The sequence below is a fragment of the Schistocerca nitens genome, unplaced genomic scaffold (assembly GCF_023898315.1).
Source record: "Schistocerca nitens isolate TAMUIC-IGC-003100 unplaced genomic scaffold, iqSchNite1.1 HiC_scaffold_351, whole genome shotgun sequence".
In the NCBI taxonomy this organism is placed as follows: Eukaryota; Metazoa; Arthropoda; class Insecta; order Orthoptera; family Acrididae; genus Schistocerca; species Schistocerca nitens.
The window spans coordinates 3,300,208-3,317,747 of record NW_026045885.1 but is presented as its reverse complement, the minus strand read 5'-3'; the positions used below and the strand labels follow the sequence as shown (position 1 = coordinate 3,317,747).

The window sequence follows — 17,540 nt, the reverse complement described above, 5'->3', positions numbered from 1 at the left end:
TGTGCGATATTTCTCGCACTTGTCAGCTCTTGCCGTCTTCGGAATTGTGTGGATGATGCTTTTCCGAAAGTCAGATGGTATATCGCCAGACTCATATTTTCTACACACCAACGTGAATAGTCGTTTTGTTGCCACTTCCCCCAATGATTTTAGAAATTCTGATGGAATGTTATCTATCCCTTCTGCCTTATTTGACCGTAAGTCCTCCAAAGCTCTTTTAAATTCCGATTCTAATACTGGATCCCCTATCTCTTCTAAATCGACTCGTTTCTTCTTCTCTCACATCAGACAAATCTTCACCCTCATAGAGGCTTTCAATGTATTCTTTCCACCTATCTGCTCTCTCCTCTGCATTTAACAGTGGAATTCCCGTTGCACTCTTAATGTTACCACCGTTGCTTTTAATGTCACCAAAGGTTGTTTTGACTTTCCTGTATGCTGAGTCTGTCCTTCCGACAATCATATCTTTTTCGATGTCTTCACATTTTTCCTGCAGCCATTTCGTCTTAGCTTCCCTGCATTTCCTATTTATGTCATTCCTCAGCGACTTGTATTTCTGTATTCCTGATTTTCCCGGAACATGTTTGTACTTCCTCCTTTCATCAATCAACTGAAGTATTTCTTCTGTTACCCATGGTTTCTTCGCAGCTACCTTCTTTGTACCTATGTTTTTCTTCCCAACTTCTGTGATGGCCCTTTTTAGAGATGTCCATTCCTCTTCAACTGTACTGCCTACTGCGCTATTCCTTATTGCTGTATCTATAGCGTTAGAGAACTTCAAACGTATCTCGTCATTCCTTAGTACTTCCGTATCCCACTTCTTTGCGTATTGATTCTTCCTGACTAATGTCTTGAACTTCAGCCTACTCTTCATCACTACTATATAGTGATCTGAGTCTATATCTGCTCCTGGGTACGCCATAAAATCCAGTATCTGATTTCGGAATCTCTGTCTGACCATGATGTAATCTAATTGAAATCTTCCCATATCTCCCGGCCTTTTCCAAGTATACCTCCTCCTCTTGTGATTCGTGAACAGGGTATTCGCTATTACTAGCTGAAACTTGTTACAGAACTCAATTAGTCTTTCTCCTCTTTCATTCCTTGTCCCAAGCCCATATTCTCCTGTAACCTTTTCTTCTACTCCTTCCCCTACTACTGCATTCCAGTCGCCCATGACTATTATATTTTCGTCCCCCTTTACATACTGCATTACCCTTTCAATATCCTCATGCACTTTCTCTATCTGTTAATCTTCAGCTTGCGACATCGGCATGTATGCCTGAACTATCGTTGTCGGTGTTGGTCTGCTGTCGGTTCTGAGTAGAACAACCCGGTCGCTGAACTGTTCACAGTAACACACCCTCTGCCCTACCTTCCTATTCATAACGAATCCTACACCTGTTATACCATTTTCTGCTGCTGTTGATATTACCCGATACTCATCTGACCACAAATCCTTGTCTTCCTTCCACTTAACTTCACTGACCCCTACTATATCTAGATTGAGCCTTTGCATTTCCCTTTTCAGATTTTCTAGTTTCCCTACCACGTTCAAGCTTCTGACATTCCACGCCCCGACTCGTAGAACGTTATCCTTTCGTAGATCATTCAATCTTTTTCCCATGGTAACCTCCCCCTTGGCAGTCACCTTCCGGAGATCCGAATGGGGGACTATTCCGGAATCTTTTGCCAATGGAGCGATCATCATGACACTTCTTCAATTACAGGCCACATGTCCTGTGGATACATGTTACGTGTCTTTAATGGAGTGGTTTCCATTGCCTTCTGCATCCTCCTGTCGTTTATCATTGCTGATTCTTCCGCCTTTAGGGGCAATTTCCCACCCCTAGGACAAGAGAGTGCCCTTAACCTCTATCCGCTCCTCCGCCCTCTTTGAAAAGGCCGTTGGCAGAATGAGGCTGACTTCTTATGCCGGAAGTAAAGCAGAATCGCTACCTGTAAAACTATTTTTGTGTTTCAAAGGAAAGAAAGACACGTTACGATCAATGTTGCTGTATGAAATTAGAATACATTGTGATCCTTAACTTCACTGATATTCGTTTAATGTAATAATGTTGGTTTTGTGGCCATTGTTATGTTTAATTAGCACAAAGTCAAACCAATAAAAAAAGTAGAAAAATGCATGCAGTGATATACACAAAAAACCGTTTAGAAGATATTGTATCAGCAGAAGACTTGCTTACGGCCAATGTTTTATTGCTTTCTTCCATTGATGGGGCATGGGGTTTAGATGAATGATTGTACTGGCAAACGGTTTTTAATTTTGGGATGACTTCTTTTTCGCCGTCGATGACGATTAGTTTAATGTTGTCAACAAATGGACATCCGTTGATCTCCAGGTCAGGGTTGTTTCGAATCCGCAGCTCACTCAGATTCGGTAGTTTGCCAAACGAGTTTTCCCACAGGTCAGTGAGGCTGCAGCTAGAGACGTCAAGAGCGTCCAGCGAACTGGAGACGAGGAACGGCTCCCTGGAAGACAGCGCCAGCGGGTTTCCAGACAGGTTCAGAGAGAGAAGCTTTGGCAGCTCACTGAAGTCGGAAGAAAGGGCACTCAACATATTGTTGGACAGGTCGAGATGTTGAAGTTCTTTCATCCGCTGGAAACTGTCAGGCAGTATCTACGAAAGAAAATGAAAAATAAAATTAGTTAAATTGAACAAGCAAAATAAAAGTGCAAGACACTAAAAGAATATTAAGGGAAAAAATTTAGGTGTAATGTTTATAGGGGGGTTTGAAACTGACTGTCAGGGTTTTAAGATCCTTAGCATCTTTCATACAAGTGTTGAATGTGAGCACCATTCGTCGCACAGCATTACGTCGAGTCGACAGGAGAGTTTTTCCGAAATCTTGGTCATCCTGTCTAGAGCACTGTTGCAACAACTGCTTCATTACTGTTTCTTAAGTTCGTCAAATGAGCTGGTAGCGGACGCGCACGAACATGATCATTTATGAACCCCCAAAGGTAAAATGCACATAACGTCAGATCGGTCGAACGTGGAGGTGACATCTTGCTGCCAAACAAAGTTCTATGGTCAGTTTCTTCCAGCTGAGGAAGATCAGAAACACCAGTTACAGTTGCTCCACCGAAAAAGAACGGCCCATAAACTTTCCGCCGGGATGTGGCACAAAAAACTTTCAGTTTAGGGGAATCTTGTTGCACCCGTACTATCTCGTGTTTTTCTAAAATGTTTATTACTTTTTCCACACAATACGTTTGTTTCATAATCTGCTTGTTAAACAGAACTTGCAACGCGCACAGCCGCTCGGCTATCCTCGCGGGCTGAGGCGCCTTGCCACGGTTCGCGCGGCTCCCTGCGTCTGAGGTTCGAGTCCTCCCAAGTGTGTGCATGTGTGTTGTCCGTAGCGTAAGTTAGTTTGTTGTATTACGTAGTCTGTAAGCCTACGGACCAATGATCTCAGCAGTTTGGTCCCATAGGAATTTACCACAAATTTCCAAAAATTTACAACGCGTACATTATGTAGCCTTTGAGGTTTCTGATTCTGACACACTTAACTTACATTCAAGCTTTTGGACTAATCTCAGATATTTTTCTGTTTTTGGGAAATGCATCATTGACACAATGTGTTCCACTGCCAGTGTTTCATCCTGTCCCGCAAAACACATTCTCCTTCTAGTCAATATTCATACATTCTAATTAGGGTCACTCGAAGTCCTCAAATCGTATACGTTAAAAGCAGAAAGCTCGAGAATATTATGGAAAAGTATCAAGGGCTACCTATTGTTTTTTTTTTTCCTGCTAGATGACCAAATGTGTCTACAGCCCCTTTCGTTGAATTATAATCCAGGATCATTTTTGGCTTATTATCAGGCCGGTCAGTGATTTAACTATCACGACTGAGGGTGACCATTGGTACAACATTCTTATTTCTCGTAGGAATATAACTGACCGCTGTACTGTCACTCGTGAACTAAAACGAAGAGCTATATATCTCCTTGTTTGTCAAATTTTGTGGAAGCTTAGACATATTTCTGCTTGTAGTTTCCAGCATCGTTAATACTCTTTTGAGAAGCAGCTGCCCCAATTTTATGATGTAAAAAAGTTATCACATGTTATATTTTGACCTAGCAAACTCAGAAGTGAGATAAGCAATCTCCCTCATTCTCATATCTTTTAGTGGTGTTACTCCTCACTTGTTTCCTTATTAGTTTGGGCTTTCAGTATATATAAAGATTTACTGTATTTAGTTAGTTAGTATTTTGATCCCATACTTGGTCGGTTTACTTAGGACATCAACCTCTAAATTCTCCTAACTCTCCGTCGACAGCAACGTTTTATCGAGGATTACAGAATTTAGGTAGGACTTCTACCGACTTCTCCCAAATCCTACGACTTATAACAAATTTATAAGTATGTCTTCCTGCTTCTCTGGTGGATATCTTAGCAAAATGCAGGACAAACGATAGCCAACAGAAATTTCATGCAACGCGGTTGCTCGAAATGTGTTCCGGTCAGTATCCTTATGCCAGAAACTTATTTTAGATCGATATACACCCACAAGGAATAAGAGGCCTCAGTACAAATGAAATATAGGAACATCACGTTTGTCCATTCTTGAGAATAAACTCGTCGCCCCTCAAAATTTGGCATTTCTATTATTTCAGGCAGCAGCCTTTTCAGTAGTTGCAGGGGCCACAGTCTGGATGATTGACTGATCTGGCCTTGTAACATTAACCAAAACGGCCTTGCTGTGCTGGTACTGCGAACGGCTGAAAGCAAGGGGAAACTACAGCCGTAATTTTTCCCGAGGACATGCAGCTTTACTGTACGATTAAATGATGATGGCGTCCTCTTGGGTAAAATATTCCGGAGGTAAAATAGTCCCCCATTCGGATCTCCGGGCGGGGACTACTCAAGAGGACGTCGTTATCAGGAGAAAGAAAACTGGCATTCTACGGATCGGAGTGTGGAATGTCAGATCCCTTAATCGGGCAGGTAGGTTAGAAAATTTAAAAACGGAAATGGATAGGTTAAAGTTAGATATAGTGGGAATTAGTGAAGTTCGGTGGCGGGAGGAACAAGACTTTTGGTCAGGTGATTACAGGGTTATAAATACAAAATCAAATAGGGGTAATGCAGGAGTAGGTTTAATAATGAATAAAAAAATAGGAATGCGGGTTAGCTACTACAAACAGCATAGTGAACGCATTATTGTGGCCAAGATAGACACAAAGCCCATGCCTACTACAGTAGTACAAGTTTATATGCCAACTAGCTCTGCAGATGATGAAGAAATTGATGAAATGTACGACGAGATAAAAGAAATTATTCAGGTAGTGAAGGGAGACGAAAATTTAATAGTCATGGGTGACTGGAATTCGTCAGTAGGAAAAGGGAGAGAAGGAAACATAGTAGGTGAATATGGATTGGGGGGAAGAAATGAAAGAGGAAGCCGCCTTGTAGAATTTTGCACAGAGCATAATCATAGCTAACACTTGGTTCAAGAATCATAAAAGAAGGTTGTATACCTGGAAGAATCCTGGAGATACTAATAGGTATCAGATAGATTATATAATGGTAAGACAGAGATTTAGGAACCAGGTTTTAAATTGTAAGACATTTCCAGGGGCAGATGTGGATTCTGACCACAATCTGTTGGTTATGAACTGCAGATTGAAACTGAAGAAACTGCAAAAAGGTGGGAATTTAAGGAGATGGGACCTGGATAAACTGAAAGAACCAGAGGTTGTAGAGAGTTTCAGGGAGAGCATAAGGGAACAATTGACAGGAATGGGGGAAAGGGACACAGTAGAAGAAGAATGGGTAGCTCTGAGGAATGAAGTAGTGAAGGCAGCAGAGGATCAAGTAGGTAAAAAGACGAGGGCTAATAGAAATCCTTGGGTAACAGAAGAAATATTGAATTTAATTGATGAAAGGAGAAAATATAAAAATGCAGTAAATGAAGCAGGCAAAAGGGAATACAAACATCTCAAAAATGAGATCGACAGAAAGTGCAAAATGGCTAAGCAGGGATGGCTAGAGGACAAATGTAAGGATGTAGAGGCTTGTCTCACTAGGGGTAAGATAGATACTGCCTACAGGAAAATTAAAGAGACCTTTGGAGAGAAGAGAACCACTTGTATGAATATCAAGAGCTCAGATGGCAACCCAGTTCTAAGCAAAGAAGGGAAGGCAGAAAGGTGGAAGGAGTATATAGAGGGTTTATACAAGGGCGATGTACTTGAGGACAGTATTATGGAAATGGAAGAGGATGTAGATGAAGATGAAATGGGAGATAAGATACTGCGTGAAGAGTTTGACAGAGCACTGAAAGACCTGAGGCGAAACAAGGCCCCGGGAGTAGACAACATTCCATTGGAACTACTGATGGCTTTGGGAGAGCCAGTCATGACAAAACTCTACCATCTGGTGAGCAAGATGTATGAGACAGGCGAAATACCCACAGACTTCAAGAAGAATATAATAATTCCAATACCAAAGAAAGCAGGTGTTGACAGCTGTGAAAATTACCGAACTATCAGTTTAGTAAGTCATGGCTGCAAAATACTAACGCTAATTCTTTACAGACGAATGGAAAAACTGGTAGGAGCGGACCTCGGGGAAGATCAGTTTGGATTCCGTAGAAATGTTGGAACACGTGAGGCAATACTAACCTTACGACTTATCTTAGAAGAAAGATTAAGAAAAGGCAAACCTATGTTTCTAGCATTTGTAGACTTAGAGAAAGCGTTTGACAATGTTAACTGGAATACTCTCTTTCAAATTCTGAAGGTGGCAGGGGTAAAATACAGGGAGCGAAAGGCTATTTACAATTTGTACAGAAACCAGATGGCAGTTATAAGAGTCGAGGGGCATGAAAGGGAAGCAGTGGTTGGGAAAGGAGTGAGACAGGGTTGTAGCCTCTCCCCGATGTTATTCAATCTGTATATTGAGCAAGCAGTAAAGGAAACAAAAGAAAAATTCGGAGTAGGTATTAAAATTCATGGAGAAGAAGTAAAAACTTTGAGGTTCGCCGATGACATTGTAATTCTATCAGAGACAGCAAAGGACTTGGAAGAGCAGTTGAACGGAATGGACAGTGTCTTGGAAGGAGGATATAAGATGAACATCAACAAAAGCAAAACGAGGATAATGGAATGTAGTCAAATTAAATCGGGTGATGCTGAGGGGATTAGATTAGGAAATGAGACACTTAAAGTAGTAAAGGAGTTTTGCTATTTAGGGAGTAAAATAACTGATGATGGTCGAAGTAGAGAGGATATAAAATGTAGACTGGCAATGGCAAGGAAATCGTTTCTGAAGAAGAGAAATTTGTTAACATCGAGTATAGATTTAAGTGTCAGGAAGTCGTTTCTGAAAGTATTTGTATGGAGTGTAGCAATGTATGGAAGTGAAACATGGACGATAACCAGTTTGGACAAGAAGAGAATAGAAGCTTTCGAAATGTGGTGCTACAGAAGAATGCTGAAGATAAGGTGGGTAGATCACGTAACTAATGAAGAGGTATTGAATAGGATTGGGGAGAAGAGAAGTTTGTGGCACAACTTGACTAGAAGAAGGGATCGGTTGGTAGGACATGTTTTGAGGCATCAAGGGATCACAAATTTAGCATTGGAGGGCAGCGTGGAGGGTAAAAATCGTAGAGGGAGACCAAGAGATCAATACACTAAGCAGATTCAGAAGAATGTAGGTTGCAGTAGGTACTGGGAGATGAAGAAGCTTGCACAGGATAGAGTAGCATGGAGAGCTGCATCAAACCAGTCTCAGGACTGAAGACCACAACAACACATTATTTCATTTTGAAGTGCTGTACACAATACTAGTCCAAATGTAGATCTTACGTCGCTTATTCTGCTGGAAGCGTTCTTTCATCTATTGAGGAATTTATTAATCCCTTAGACACATATTCAGTCAGTGAATTTCCATGGTGTCACAACTGAAATTGAGCAGACACAATAGAGATGCGAGAAACAATAAAGATGCGAATAATTGAAAAATGTGAATCAATTTCATGGAAGAATCAAGAAAAGAGCCCATAGATGTAAACACAGAGGCCTTGTTGATTGTTCAAAGTTCGTTGGAACGACAAAAATGGGTATTACCATAAAGTAAAAGAAAAAACTAAAAAATATTTGACATTGGAGTAATCATATTGACATTGGGTCATTATGACCAGATTGTGAAATATATCACTATTACGGTTTTTGGCCAAGCCACTTAAATAATTTTAAACGCTTTTAAACACCTACTTCTCATGCAAACATTCATTTTCAAGTTATCTTGTTATCTAAATCCTGAGAAAAGAGATGTAAAGCCTTTTCTGGTCTGACGTTCATAGATCCGAACACAACAGCGGGGTTAAGAAGACTTAAAGTTTTTTTTTCATAAACCTATACTTGCAGGTAGTCTATTTTAGTTACTTCTAAGGCGTTGCTTGCGGATTTCTATTACACGTACAAACTGAAAAATTCCAGATAAAAAATATTACAGTGTTCTCCATAGACGTAGAAAGACTAACATACCGTATAACTTCCTCAAATATTTATGATGTTAACCCTTTCCCTATCGTCGTGTCACAGAGGCCCGTCTGCGATGTTTAATATCTTTTGTATTAGTAACTATAGATCTTATTTTAATGAAATTTTGTGATTTTTTTCCCTATTTTGTCAAGTTAGTCATAATTTTGGAAAAACAATTATAAAAATTTACCTATGGAATTATATTAAATTGTTGGTGCGGGTCAGTGCGATTAGAAGCAATTTTTCAACGAGACATCTGGCCGCGCAGCGTCTGCTGCGGCATGTGCCATTGTCGACTCGCGCTGTTATTCTTTCACTGTTCAACTGTCCTCCTTATGATAAGAACTAGTTTATTTTTGTGTATTATTTCATAACAGTTGTCTGTAATATAAACTGAAAATATTACGCAGATGAATAATGTAGTGCAAATTCTGTTGAGTGTGACTTATTGCTTTGTCGTAATGGAAATAAAATATGGGCTACAGCTCCTCAAGTTGGAATTTCTAGTAGGCGGAGCCAAAAGGATGCACAGAAGGAAGGCCAGAGACCTCCAAGTTATTTGATTAGTAGCCGTGATAATGACGAATCTGGTTTTATGTTGTTCTCTCGTGTACCCCTGATGGACAAAATGTGTATGTGAACCAATAAGGAAGGTCGAACAGTTTATGAGGACTGGGTTGACATAGATACGCATGAAATGAAAAAGTATCTTGCTGCTCTGATCCTGACTGGAGGTTACAAATCAAAAAATGAAGAGATCAGACAGCTCTGGAGTGTTGAGAATGGCTGACCACTGTTCAATGAAATTATTTCTCGCAAGCGCTTCCGTGCTATTCTGAGGGTGATATGCTTTGGTGATATAAGTGAATATAAGTCAGGTGACACATTGGAACCATTTTGAGAAGTTTTTGAGATGTGGGAAATTACACTTAAGGATACCTCCATTCCAAGATGGTGCATGACCACGGATGAACAGTTGGTCACATATCGAGGACGTTGTCCATTTCGACAATACATACCTCAAAATCTGGTGGATACGGATTAGAGTTCTGGGCAATTTGTGACCTCGTAACAAGCTATTGCGGGAAGATGAAAGTGTATTTGGGGAAGGAGGAAGGAACCAAAGCCGTGCGATTTGCAGAAAATTTTGTGAAAACCCTGGTTATTGAACTTTAAGAATCTGGACGTAATATCCCTGTGATAATTTTTTTACATCTCACGATTTAGCTCTTTATTTGCTGTCACAGGGTCTGACAGTAGTTGGTACTATGCGAAAAAAACAAAAGTGAACTGCCTGCTGATATTTTTACACCTAAAAGATATAAAGTGTACTGTTATATGATTTGGTTTTCAACCAGCTATGATGATAGATTCTGTAGTTCCTAAGAAAAACAAAGTTGTTACCGATCATAGCACTCTTCATGTCCAGCCAACGGCACCGTCATCACAAGAAAAGAAGCTCGTAGTTATAATGACATACAGTGCCACAAAGGACGGCGTTGACAACATGGACCAGAAGACGCGATGTTGCAGTGGAAAGAGAAAAACAAGGTGCTGGTCATTGGTGGCTTTCTCCAAAGTGTAATGAATTCATACATAATTTAGATCATGCTTGGTTGTAATAAAAAGTGTGACGTCAGACTTTCATCATCAGTTTGGGAAAGCAACTAGCAGGTAAAGAAGTCAATGACTTCATTAGTAGCAACGGATCCAGGAAGGGCAGTGAAACCACAATCTAAGAAAAGGAGAAAAAGTGCTTATTGTGTAGAGAAGAAAGATAGAAAAAGTCAAACAGCATATTAAAAGTGCACAAAATTTGCATGCTTGGAACATTCTGCTATTGTCTGTAGACAATAAAAATAAAAGCCACCAGCAAAATATAAAACTGTGTGTTTTTAATGCAAATTTTAAATAAATAGAACTATTTTAGAAGTATATATAATTCGAAAGTCTTTCACATCAAAAACAGTCAAAATAGTTTCAATTTATGTCAATTTAAACAACACAGGACTGAGAGGCCCGTGTTGCAGACAACGTGATACGGATTTTCTGGTAAGCACAGCGTTAATAAAAGTGGTGTGTACAGGTGATCTGACACTTCGACTTACCCCTATAATAGTATTTATAACGTCCCATGTGTCAATAAAAAGAAAGTGGGTTTAATGAAAGATGCATTATCAGGGGAGATTATTACAGAGATCAGAGGAATGAGAGCAAAACTCTTCGAATCTGCAAAACTCTTCGAATCTGAGACACAATGTGTAAACAGAAAGTATAATGTACAGTTTGGAAGGTGTGAAATAATCATCAGCAAAAGAACTAAGCACTGATGGTTACTGAGAATGTGTGTTAGATGATAATGATGAAACGACTGTGCAATATATAACTCACTCCGAGCTGCATACTCTTTCAACTATAAGGCAATGTAAGCTAGCGCTTTTGGCAAATGATTTAAGTCTTTCAGACTAGCTGATAAACTGGGCACTGTTGCATGTGGTTATTGCTGTGCAAGTAACAACTGATTTACCAGTTACCGTCTGTAATCGTGACCTATACATTATAGACATAGAAAATATATAAACTTGGAAGGCAAGCAATGTGTGTGTGTGTGTGTGTGTGTGTGTGTGTATAATATGTAAACTGAGAATGTACGCTAAATGATGCTGTCGATATAGAGAAGATGTAAACTGAAATTGTAACCTAATGTTGTAGATGTCGGTATAGAGTATGTTGTAAATGTATTTGCAAACTGTATGTCGTATGGGTTTTATCTCAACGTAATTTTCCATAATATATTATGAACTACATATCTCAATGTTTTACTTATGATCTATACCTGTCATGCCTATGTGACATACAGATCTTTTGTTGGCTTAGAAGCATGCTGATTGATCCATGTCCAAAGAAGAGACATTGCTTAATATTTGAAAAATCTCAACAAGTGGCTTGTATAAAACTATATGACAGTTCTGTGGTACTTACTCATTAGCCGCTTCATTTTAATGCCTGAAAAATACTGGACTGTGTTTGGGAGATCGAAGTAGTATTGTGTCTTGGGTAGGAGGCCCACTGACATATTTCCAAGAACGTACCGTGGTTTAAGAGAGGCAGCGGCATGATGACGTCATCCTGCCGCTGCTAGATCTGCATCCCTGGCCTCGCCTCGAAATGCGGCTGTCCGAGGAACGGTCAGTGTGGCACTGCTCCAAATCTCTTCATCTCCGAGTATCACTTGCAACCTACGTCCTCAACTATTTGCTGGACGTATTCCACTCGCTGTCTTCCTCTACAGTTTTTGGCCTCTACAGCTCCATCTAGTGCCATGGAAGTCATTCGCTCATGTCTTAACATATGTCCTATCGTCCTGCCCCTTGTCAATGTTTTCCACATATTCCTTTCCTGTCCAATACTGCGCAGAACCTCCTCATTCCTAACCTTATCAGTGCACCTAATATTCAGCATTCGTCTGTAGCACCACATCTCAAATGCTTCGATTCTCTCCTGTTCGGGGTTTTCCATAGTCCATGTTTCACTACCATACAACGCTGTGCTCCAAACGTAATTCTTCCTCAAAGTAAGGCCTATTTTTGATACTAGTAGACTTCCCTTGTCCCAGAATCCCATTTTTGCCAGTACTAGTCTACTTTTGATGTCCTCCTTGTTCCATTCGTCATTGGTTACTTTGCTGCCTAGGTAGTAGAATTCCAGAACTTCATCAGCTTCGTAGACGTAAGTCCTGATGATAGGTTCCTCAATGTTCTCATTTCTGATATCATTTCTTTCGCCTTTCTTCTGTTTACTCTCTTTCTCTATTCTGTACTCATTACACTGTTCATTCCATTCAGCAGATCACGTAATTCTTCTTGACTTTCACTCAGGATAGTAATGTCATCAGCGAGTCATATCATTGATTTCCTTCCACCTTCAATTTTAAACCCATTTCATAACGTTTCTTTTATTTGATTCTTTGATGTAAAGATTGAACACTAGGGGCGATGGATTAAATCCCTGTCTTACACCCTTCTTAATCCCAACACTTCGTTCTTGGTTGTCCACTCTTATTATTCCCTCTTGGCTCTTGTACATATTGCATATTACCCGTCCCTCCCTATAGTTTACTCTTATTTTTTTCAAATTTCGAACATCTTGCACCATGCTACATTGTCGAACACATTGTCCCGATCACAAACCCTATGAACGTGTCTTGATTTTCTCTAGTCTTGCTTCCGACGGTTCAATCCCGCGTCCGGCCATCCTGATTTAGGTTTTCCGCGATTTCCCTAAATAATTCCAGGCATATGTCGGGATGGTTCCTCTGAAAGAGCACGGCCGACTTTCTTCCCCATCCTTCCACAATCCGATGAGACCGATGACCACGCTGTCTGGTCTCCTTCCCCAAGCAAACAAGCAACCAACCAATCTAGTCTTGCTTCCATTACCAACCGCCACGCTCAGAACCGCCTCTCCGGTGCCTTTACCTTTCATAAAGCCAAACTGATCGTCATCTGACAGATCCTCAGTTTTCTTTTCCATTTTTTTGTATATTATTCTCTTCAGCAACATAGATGCATGAGCTGTTAAGCTGATTGTGCGATAATTCTCGGACTTGTCAGCTCTTGTAGTCTTCGTAATTGTGTGGATGATATTTTTCCGAAAGTCGGGTAGTATGTCGCCAGACTCATAAATTCTACACACCAACGTGAATAGTCGTTTTGTTGCCACTTACCCAAATGATTTTAGAAATTCTATCTCTTTTGCTTTATTTGATCTTAGGTCCTGCAAAGCTCTCTTAAATTATGATTCTAATACTGGCTTCCCTATCTCTTCTAAATCGACTCCTGTTTCTTCTTCTAACACATCAGATAAATCTTCCCCCTGATAGAGGTCTTCAGTGTACTCTTTCACCTATCCTCTCCCTCCTCTTAATTTATCAATGGAATTCCCGTTGCACTCTTCATGTTACCACCCTTGCTTTCAATTTCACAGAAGGTTGTTTTAACTTTCCCGTATGCTGAGTCAGTCCTTCCGGAAAGCATTTCTTTTTCGATTTCCTCACATTTTTCATGCTACCATTTCGTCTTAGCTTCCCTGCTCTTCCTATTGATTTCATTCGTCATCGACTTGTATTTCTGAATTCCTGTATTTCCTCGAACATTTTTGTATTTCCTTCTTTCATCGATCAACTCAAGTGTTTCCTGTGTTACCCCTTGTTTCTTCGCATTTACCTTTTTTGAACATTTATTTGTCTTTCCAGCTTCTGTGATTCAGCATCCTCATATACTTTCGCTTTGTTTTCATCTACAGCTTGCGACGTCGGCATGTATACCTGAACTATCGTTGTCGGTGCTGGTTTACTGTCGATTGTGATAAGAACAATCCTATCACTGAACTCTTCACACTAACGTACTCTCTGCCCTACCTTTCTATTCATACCGAATCCTACTCCCGTTATACCATTTTTTGCTGCTGTTGATGTTACCCTACACTCATCTGACCACAAATCCTTGTGTTCTTTCCGTTTCACTAAAATGACCGCTACTGTGGGTAGACTGAGCCTCCCTATCACGTTCAAGCTTCTGACATTACATGCCCCGACTCGTAGAACGTTATCCTTTTGTTGGTTGTTCAGTCTTTTTCTCATTGTCGCCTTCCCCTTGGCAGTCCCCTCCTGGCCATCCGAATGGGGGACTATTCTGGAATCTTTTGCCAATTTTTTCAATTACATGGCTTGTGGATGTACGTTATCTGCCTTTACTGCAGTGGTTTTTATTGCCTTCTGCATCCTCATGCTGTTAATCATTGCTGATTGTTCCGCCTTTAGGGGCAGTTTCCCACCCCAAGACCTCTGTCCGGCCGGTCGGGGTGGCCGAGCGGTTCTAGGCGCTTCAGTCTGGAACCGCGCGACCAGTACAGTCGTAGGTTCGAATCCTGCCTCGGGCATGGATGTGTGTGATGTCCTTAGGTCAGTTAGGTTTAAGTTGTTACAACCTCTGTTGTTGAACCTCTGTCCGCTCCTCCACCCACTTTGAGAAGGCCGTTGGTAGAACGAGGGTGACTCATCCCTATTTACATCAACTAATTGTCTGAACATCCAAATTTTGTCATTCATAAGCAGAAGATCGTCTATCGAGGGTACTACAAGCTAAGGAGCAACAGAATTTTTTTATGTAATCTAGAAATGGTGTATGTTTGCTAATCAACTTCCATGAATATCCAGCCCATAACACTGAAAGAGATTCCAGTAACAAAGGGTACTTCTGACGACTACTAGTAGAATTACAAGAGAGAGACGCAAAACGAAGAATTGAGATTTTTAACGAATCTAATACTACAACCCAACTAAAGAAACCACCAATGAGAGATGAATTAATCGACCTGTTCAAAATTTCAGATAATATGAATAGCTTTCTTCGTGACTTAACAGAAAACATTAGAGAACCTCCTTAATGTGAACTCTTGCCCGCATCTCGTGGTCGTGCGGTAGCGTTCTCGCTTCCCACACCCGGGTTCCCGGGTTCGATTCCCGGCGGGGTCAGGGATTTTCTCTGCCTCGTGATGGCTGGGTGTTGTGTGCTGTCCTTAGGTTAGTTAGGTTTAAGTAGTTCTAAGTTCTAGGGGACTTCTGACCACAGCAGTTGAGTCCCATAGTGCTCAGAGCCATTTGAACCATTTGTGAACTCTAAGAGATCTTGTGAATTTAAATGTAAAATGATATTAAACCCACCTACGTTCGTACTTCTAGCAGGTGACTTAAACTATGAGCAGCTACCTGTGATATGCGTCCGAATGAGAGGTCCAGAGAGATCAGGTGGGCGAAAAGATGAAGCCGAGTACCATTTATAATTCTCCAGCCATTGTGCTGGCAGCGAAGAGTCGTTACATTTTTGCTGATGTACAAAGGGCACCAGCCAATGCAGACAGCCTCACTGCCATCACGTGAAAAGTCGCAGTTCACTGGAAACGTGGAGCCGGCAGCAGAAGCGACGAGGAAGACTAGCAGTGGCAGAGCGGTCCTCTGCGCAGCTAGCATCCTGCAACCACCATGCCCAGCAGCTATTTGTTATTCAATTCCATTATTTCAGCCATATAAATCCAATTGTAAAAACAAATAAAATAAAAAAATAAAACTATCATGGTATCTCTTTCATATCATCAAACTGTAAGATTCTGTCGAAAGCTCTGCAAACTAGGACAGAAGAAGAGTCACACCCACAGCCGGAGAGTATCAAGAAGGTTTCAGGAAGGGGCGATTATGCATCGAACAGATAATTGACCTCAAATTCATCGTTTCGTACCTGAAGCTTGTAATGCCACAACGAAGCATAGCCAAGGCGCAGCAGTTGAATAAGTGAACGCTCATGCCATCTGTTGGATAGTTGCACAAACAAAAGCACAGATGCTTCCGCCTGGTGGCAGTCAAATGAAATAGTGCTACGAGTAAGACAGTATCTGAATACTGCTGCGCTCGGACGACGAAATAAAGAAGCATTAAACTAGGATAATATTATTACATATAGTAAAATATTAATTTAATATTAGTTTATATTAGTATATATATGCACGTTGGCACGTGAATTTGGCAGTAGAGAGAGATGTGTTCTGTTCAGATGCAGAACAGAGATTATGCAGCACGAAAGTGACGGTTTAAGTACGGTACAGTTATGGTAATAATAACAGGAAAGTCCAGAAACAGGAATATGGAGTGTGAGCAATGAGGACTAATAGAGGTAGAAGAGGTGGAAGAGGTTTTGGTGGTAGAGGTAACTACAATGGTAGACCACAGTACCAGTCGGTGAACCAAGAACCGCCACAGTAAAGGGCCGAACTGGAGCGGAATATGGGGGTAGGCCCCAACAACAGTATAATAGGAACCAACATTATCACCAAAATAAGAATTACAATAATAATAGGCAATATAACAGACAGAAAGTAAACTATTGCAATAATAGTGAACAGAATGAATACCATGCTTGGTCTGAGAAAGATATGAAGCAATGGGGGAAGAGATAATGGGACTCTAAATTAAAATGGGTACAAGGTTTAACTGGATTTTGTAGAAAAAAGGAACTAGATACATATTACAAGCTAAGGAAAGCCTATCAAGTAGACATAGATGATACCTTACCAACAAATGAACATAATAGCATAACTAATATTAAAGAAGGGATACCCAAAAGGGAAAAGGTTGGTACATGCAGAAATACAGGAAAGATTATCAATGGTAGTACTGGAAAAGGAGTAGGAAGTGTAGTTATTGAGAGTAAGTCTCTCAATAATACTAGTGGTGAGGAAGGATATGATCACTGGGTAAATGACTTACATGGGTTAGGTACAGGATTAATAGAGTATGAGAGGGAGCTACGAGAGGATACTCATAGTAGATACGAGAAAGTTGAAGGAAGGGGTAGAATTGAAATAGAGGAGAATATTGAAGATATTCCCGAAATATGTAGTGAAATGGAGGAGGAATCAATAAGTAGTAGCAGTAGTCACAGTGATGAGGAAACTAGTAGTGACAAGAGTGATGAGGAGATAATGGAGAGGGGTGCTACTACTGTGTAGTGTGAGTACATAGATGGAGCATAATTTGCAAGGAGAGGGTTTCAAAGGAAATAATTCAAAGAGTGGCCAGGAAGGTATCAGCTTAGTAGACATGGGTAATGAAATCATTAGTGTAGAGGGGCAAGTATTTAATGGTAAATGTGATATGGTGATAGTAGGTGAACCTAGTCGAGAACATGAGAGGTTATATGGTACCCAAAGAGCAGAACTAAGTGAAAGAGAGTATCCCACCCGTGCTGAAAGGGAAACACAAGTTTACCTTGTCAAAAGAGGCAATTGTAGGGATCATTGCCAAGAGGATGAAAATGTGATAGGTGATAATGAAAATTCCTCAGTAAAAATGTGTCAAAACACAGTAGGAGAGACAAACAGAAAAACACCCCAGAGAGAGTTTGTCACAGAGAGGAAAAAGGAACCACCTGATAAGTATAGTGATAAGTTAGTGCAAGGAATG

The 17,540-nt window shown here is 40.6% G+C and overlaps 1 protein-coding gene across 1 annotated transcript in view; it reads right to left on the bottom strand.

Moving 5' to 3' along the window:
- Positions 1 to 2,057: 2,057 nt before the first annotated feature.
- The window catches only part of LOC126228015 (leucine-rich repeat-containing protein 40-like), a 65,615-nt gene continuing 50,132 nt past the window's right edge, over positions 2,058 to 17,540 (bottom strand). The window contains exons 2-3 of the mRNA XM_049942261.1: positions 15,294 to 15,555; positions 2,058 to 2,642 (exon numbers count right to left, since the gene is read on the bottom strand). Of these exons, the coding sequence (XP_049798218.1) occupies positions 2,118 to 2,642; positions 15,294 to 15,554 (786 nt within the window). The 5' untranslated portion in view covers position 15,555 and the 3' untranslated portion in view covers positions 2,058 to 2,117. The remainder of the gene's footprint in view (positions 2,643 to 15,293; positions 15,556 to 17,540) is intronic.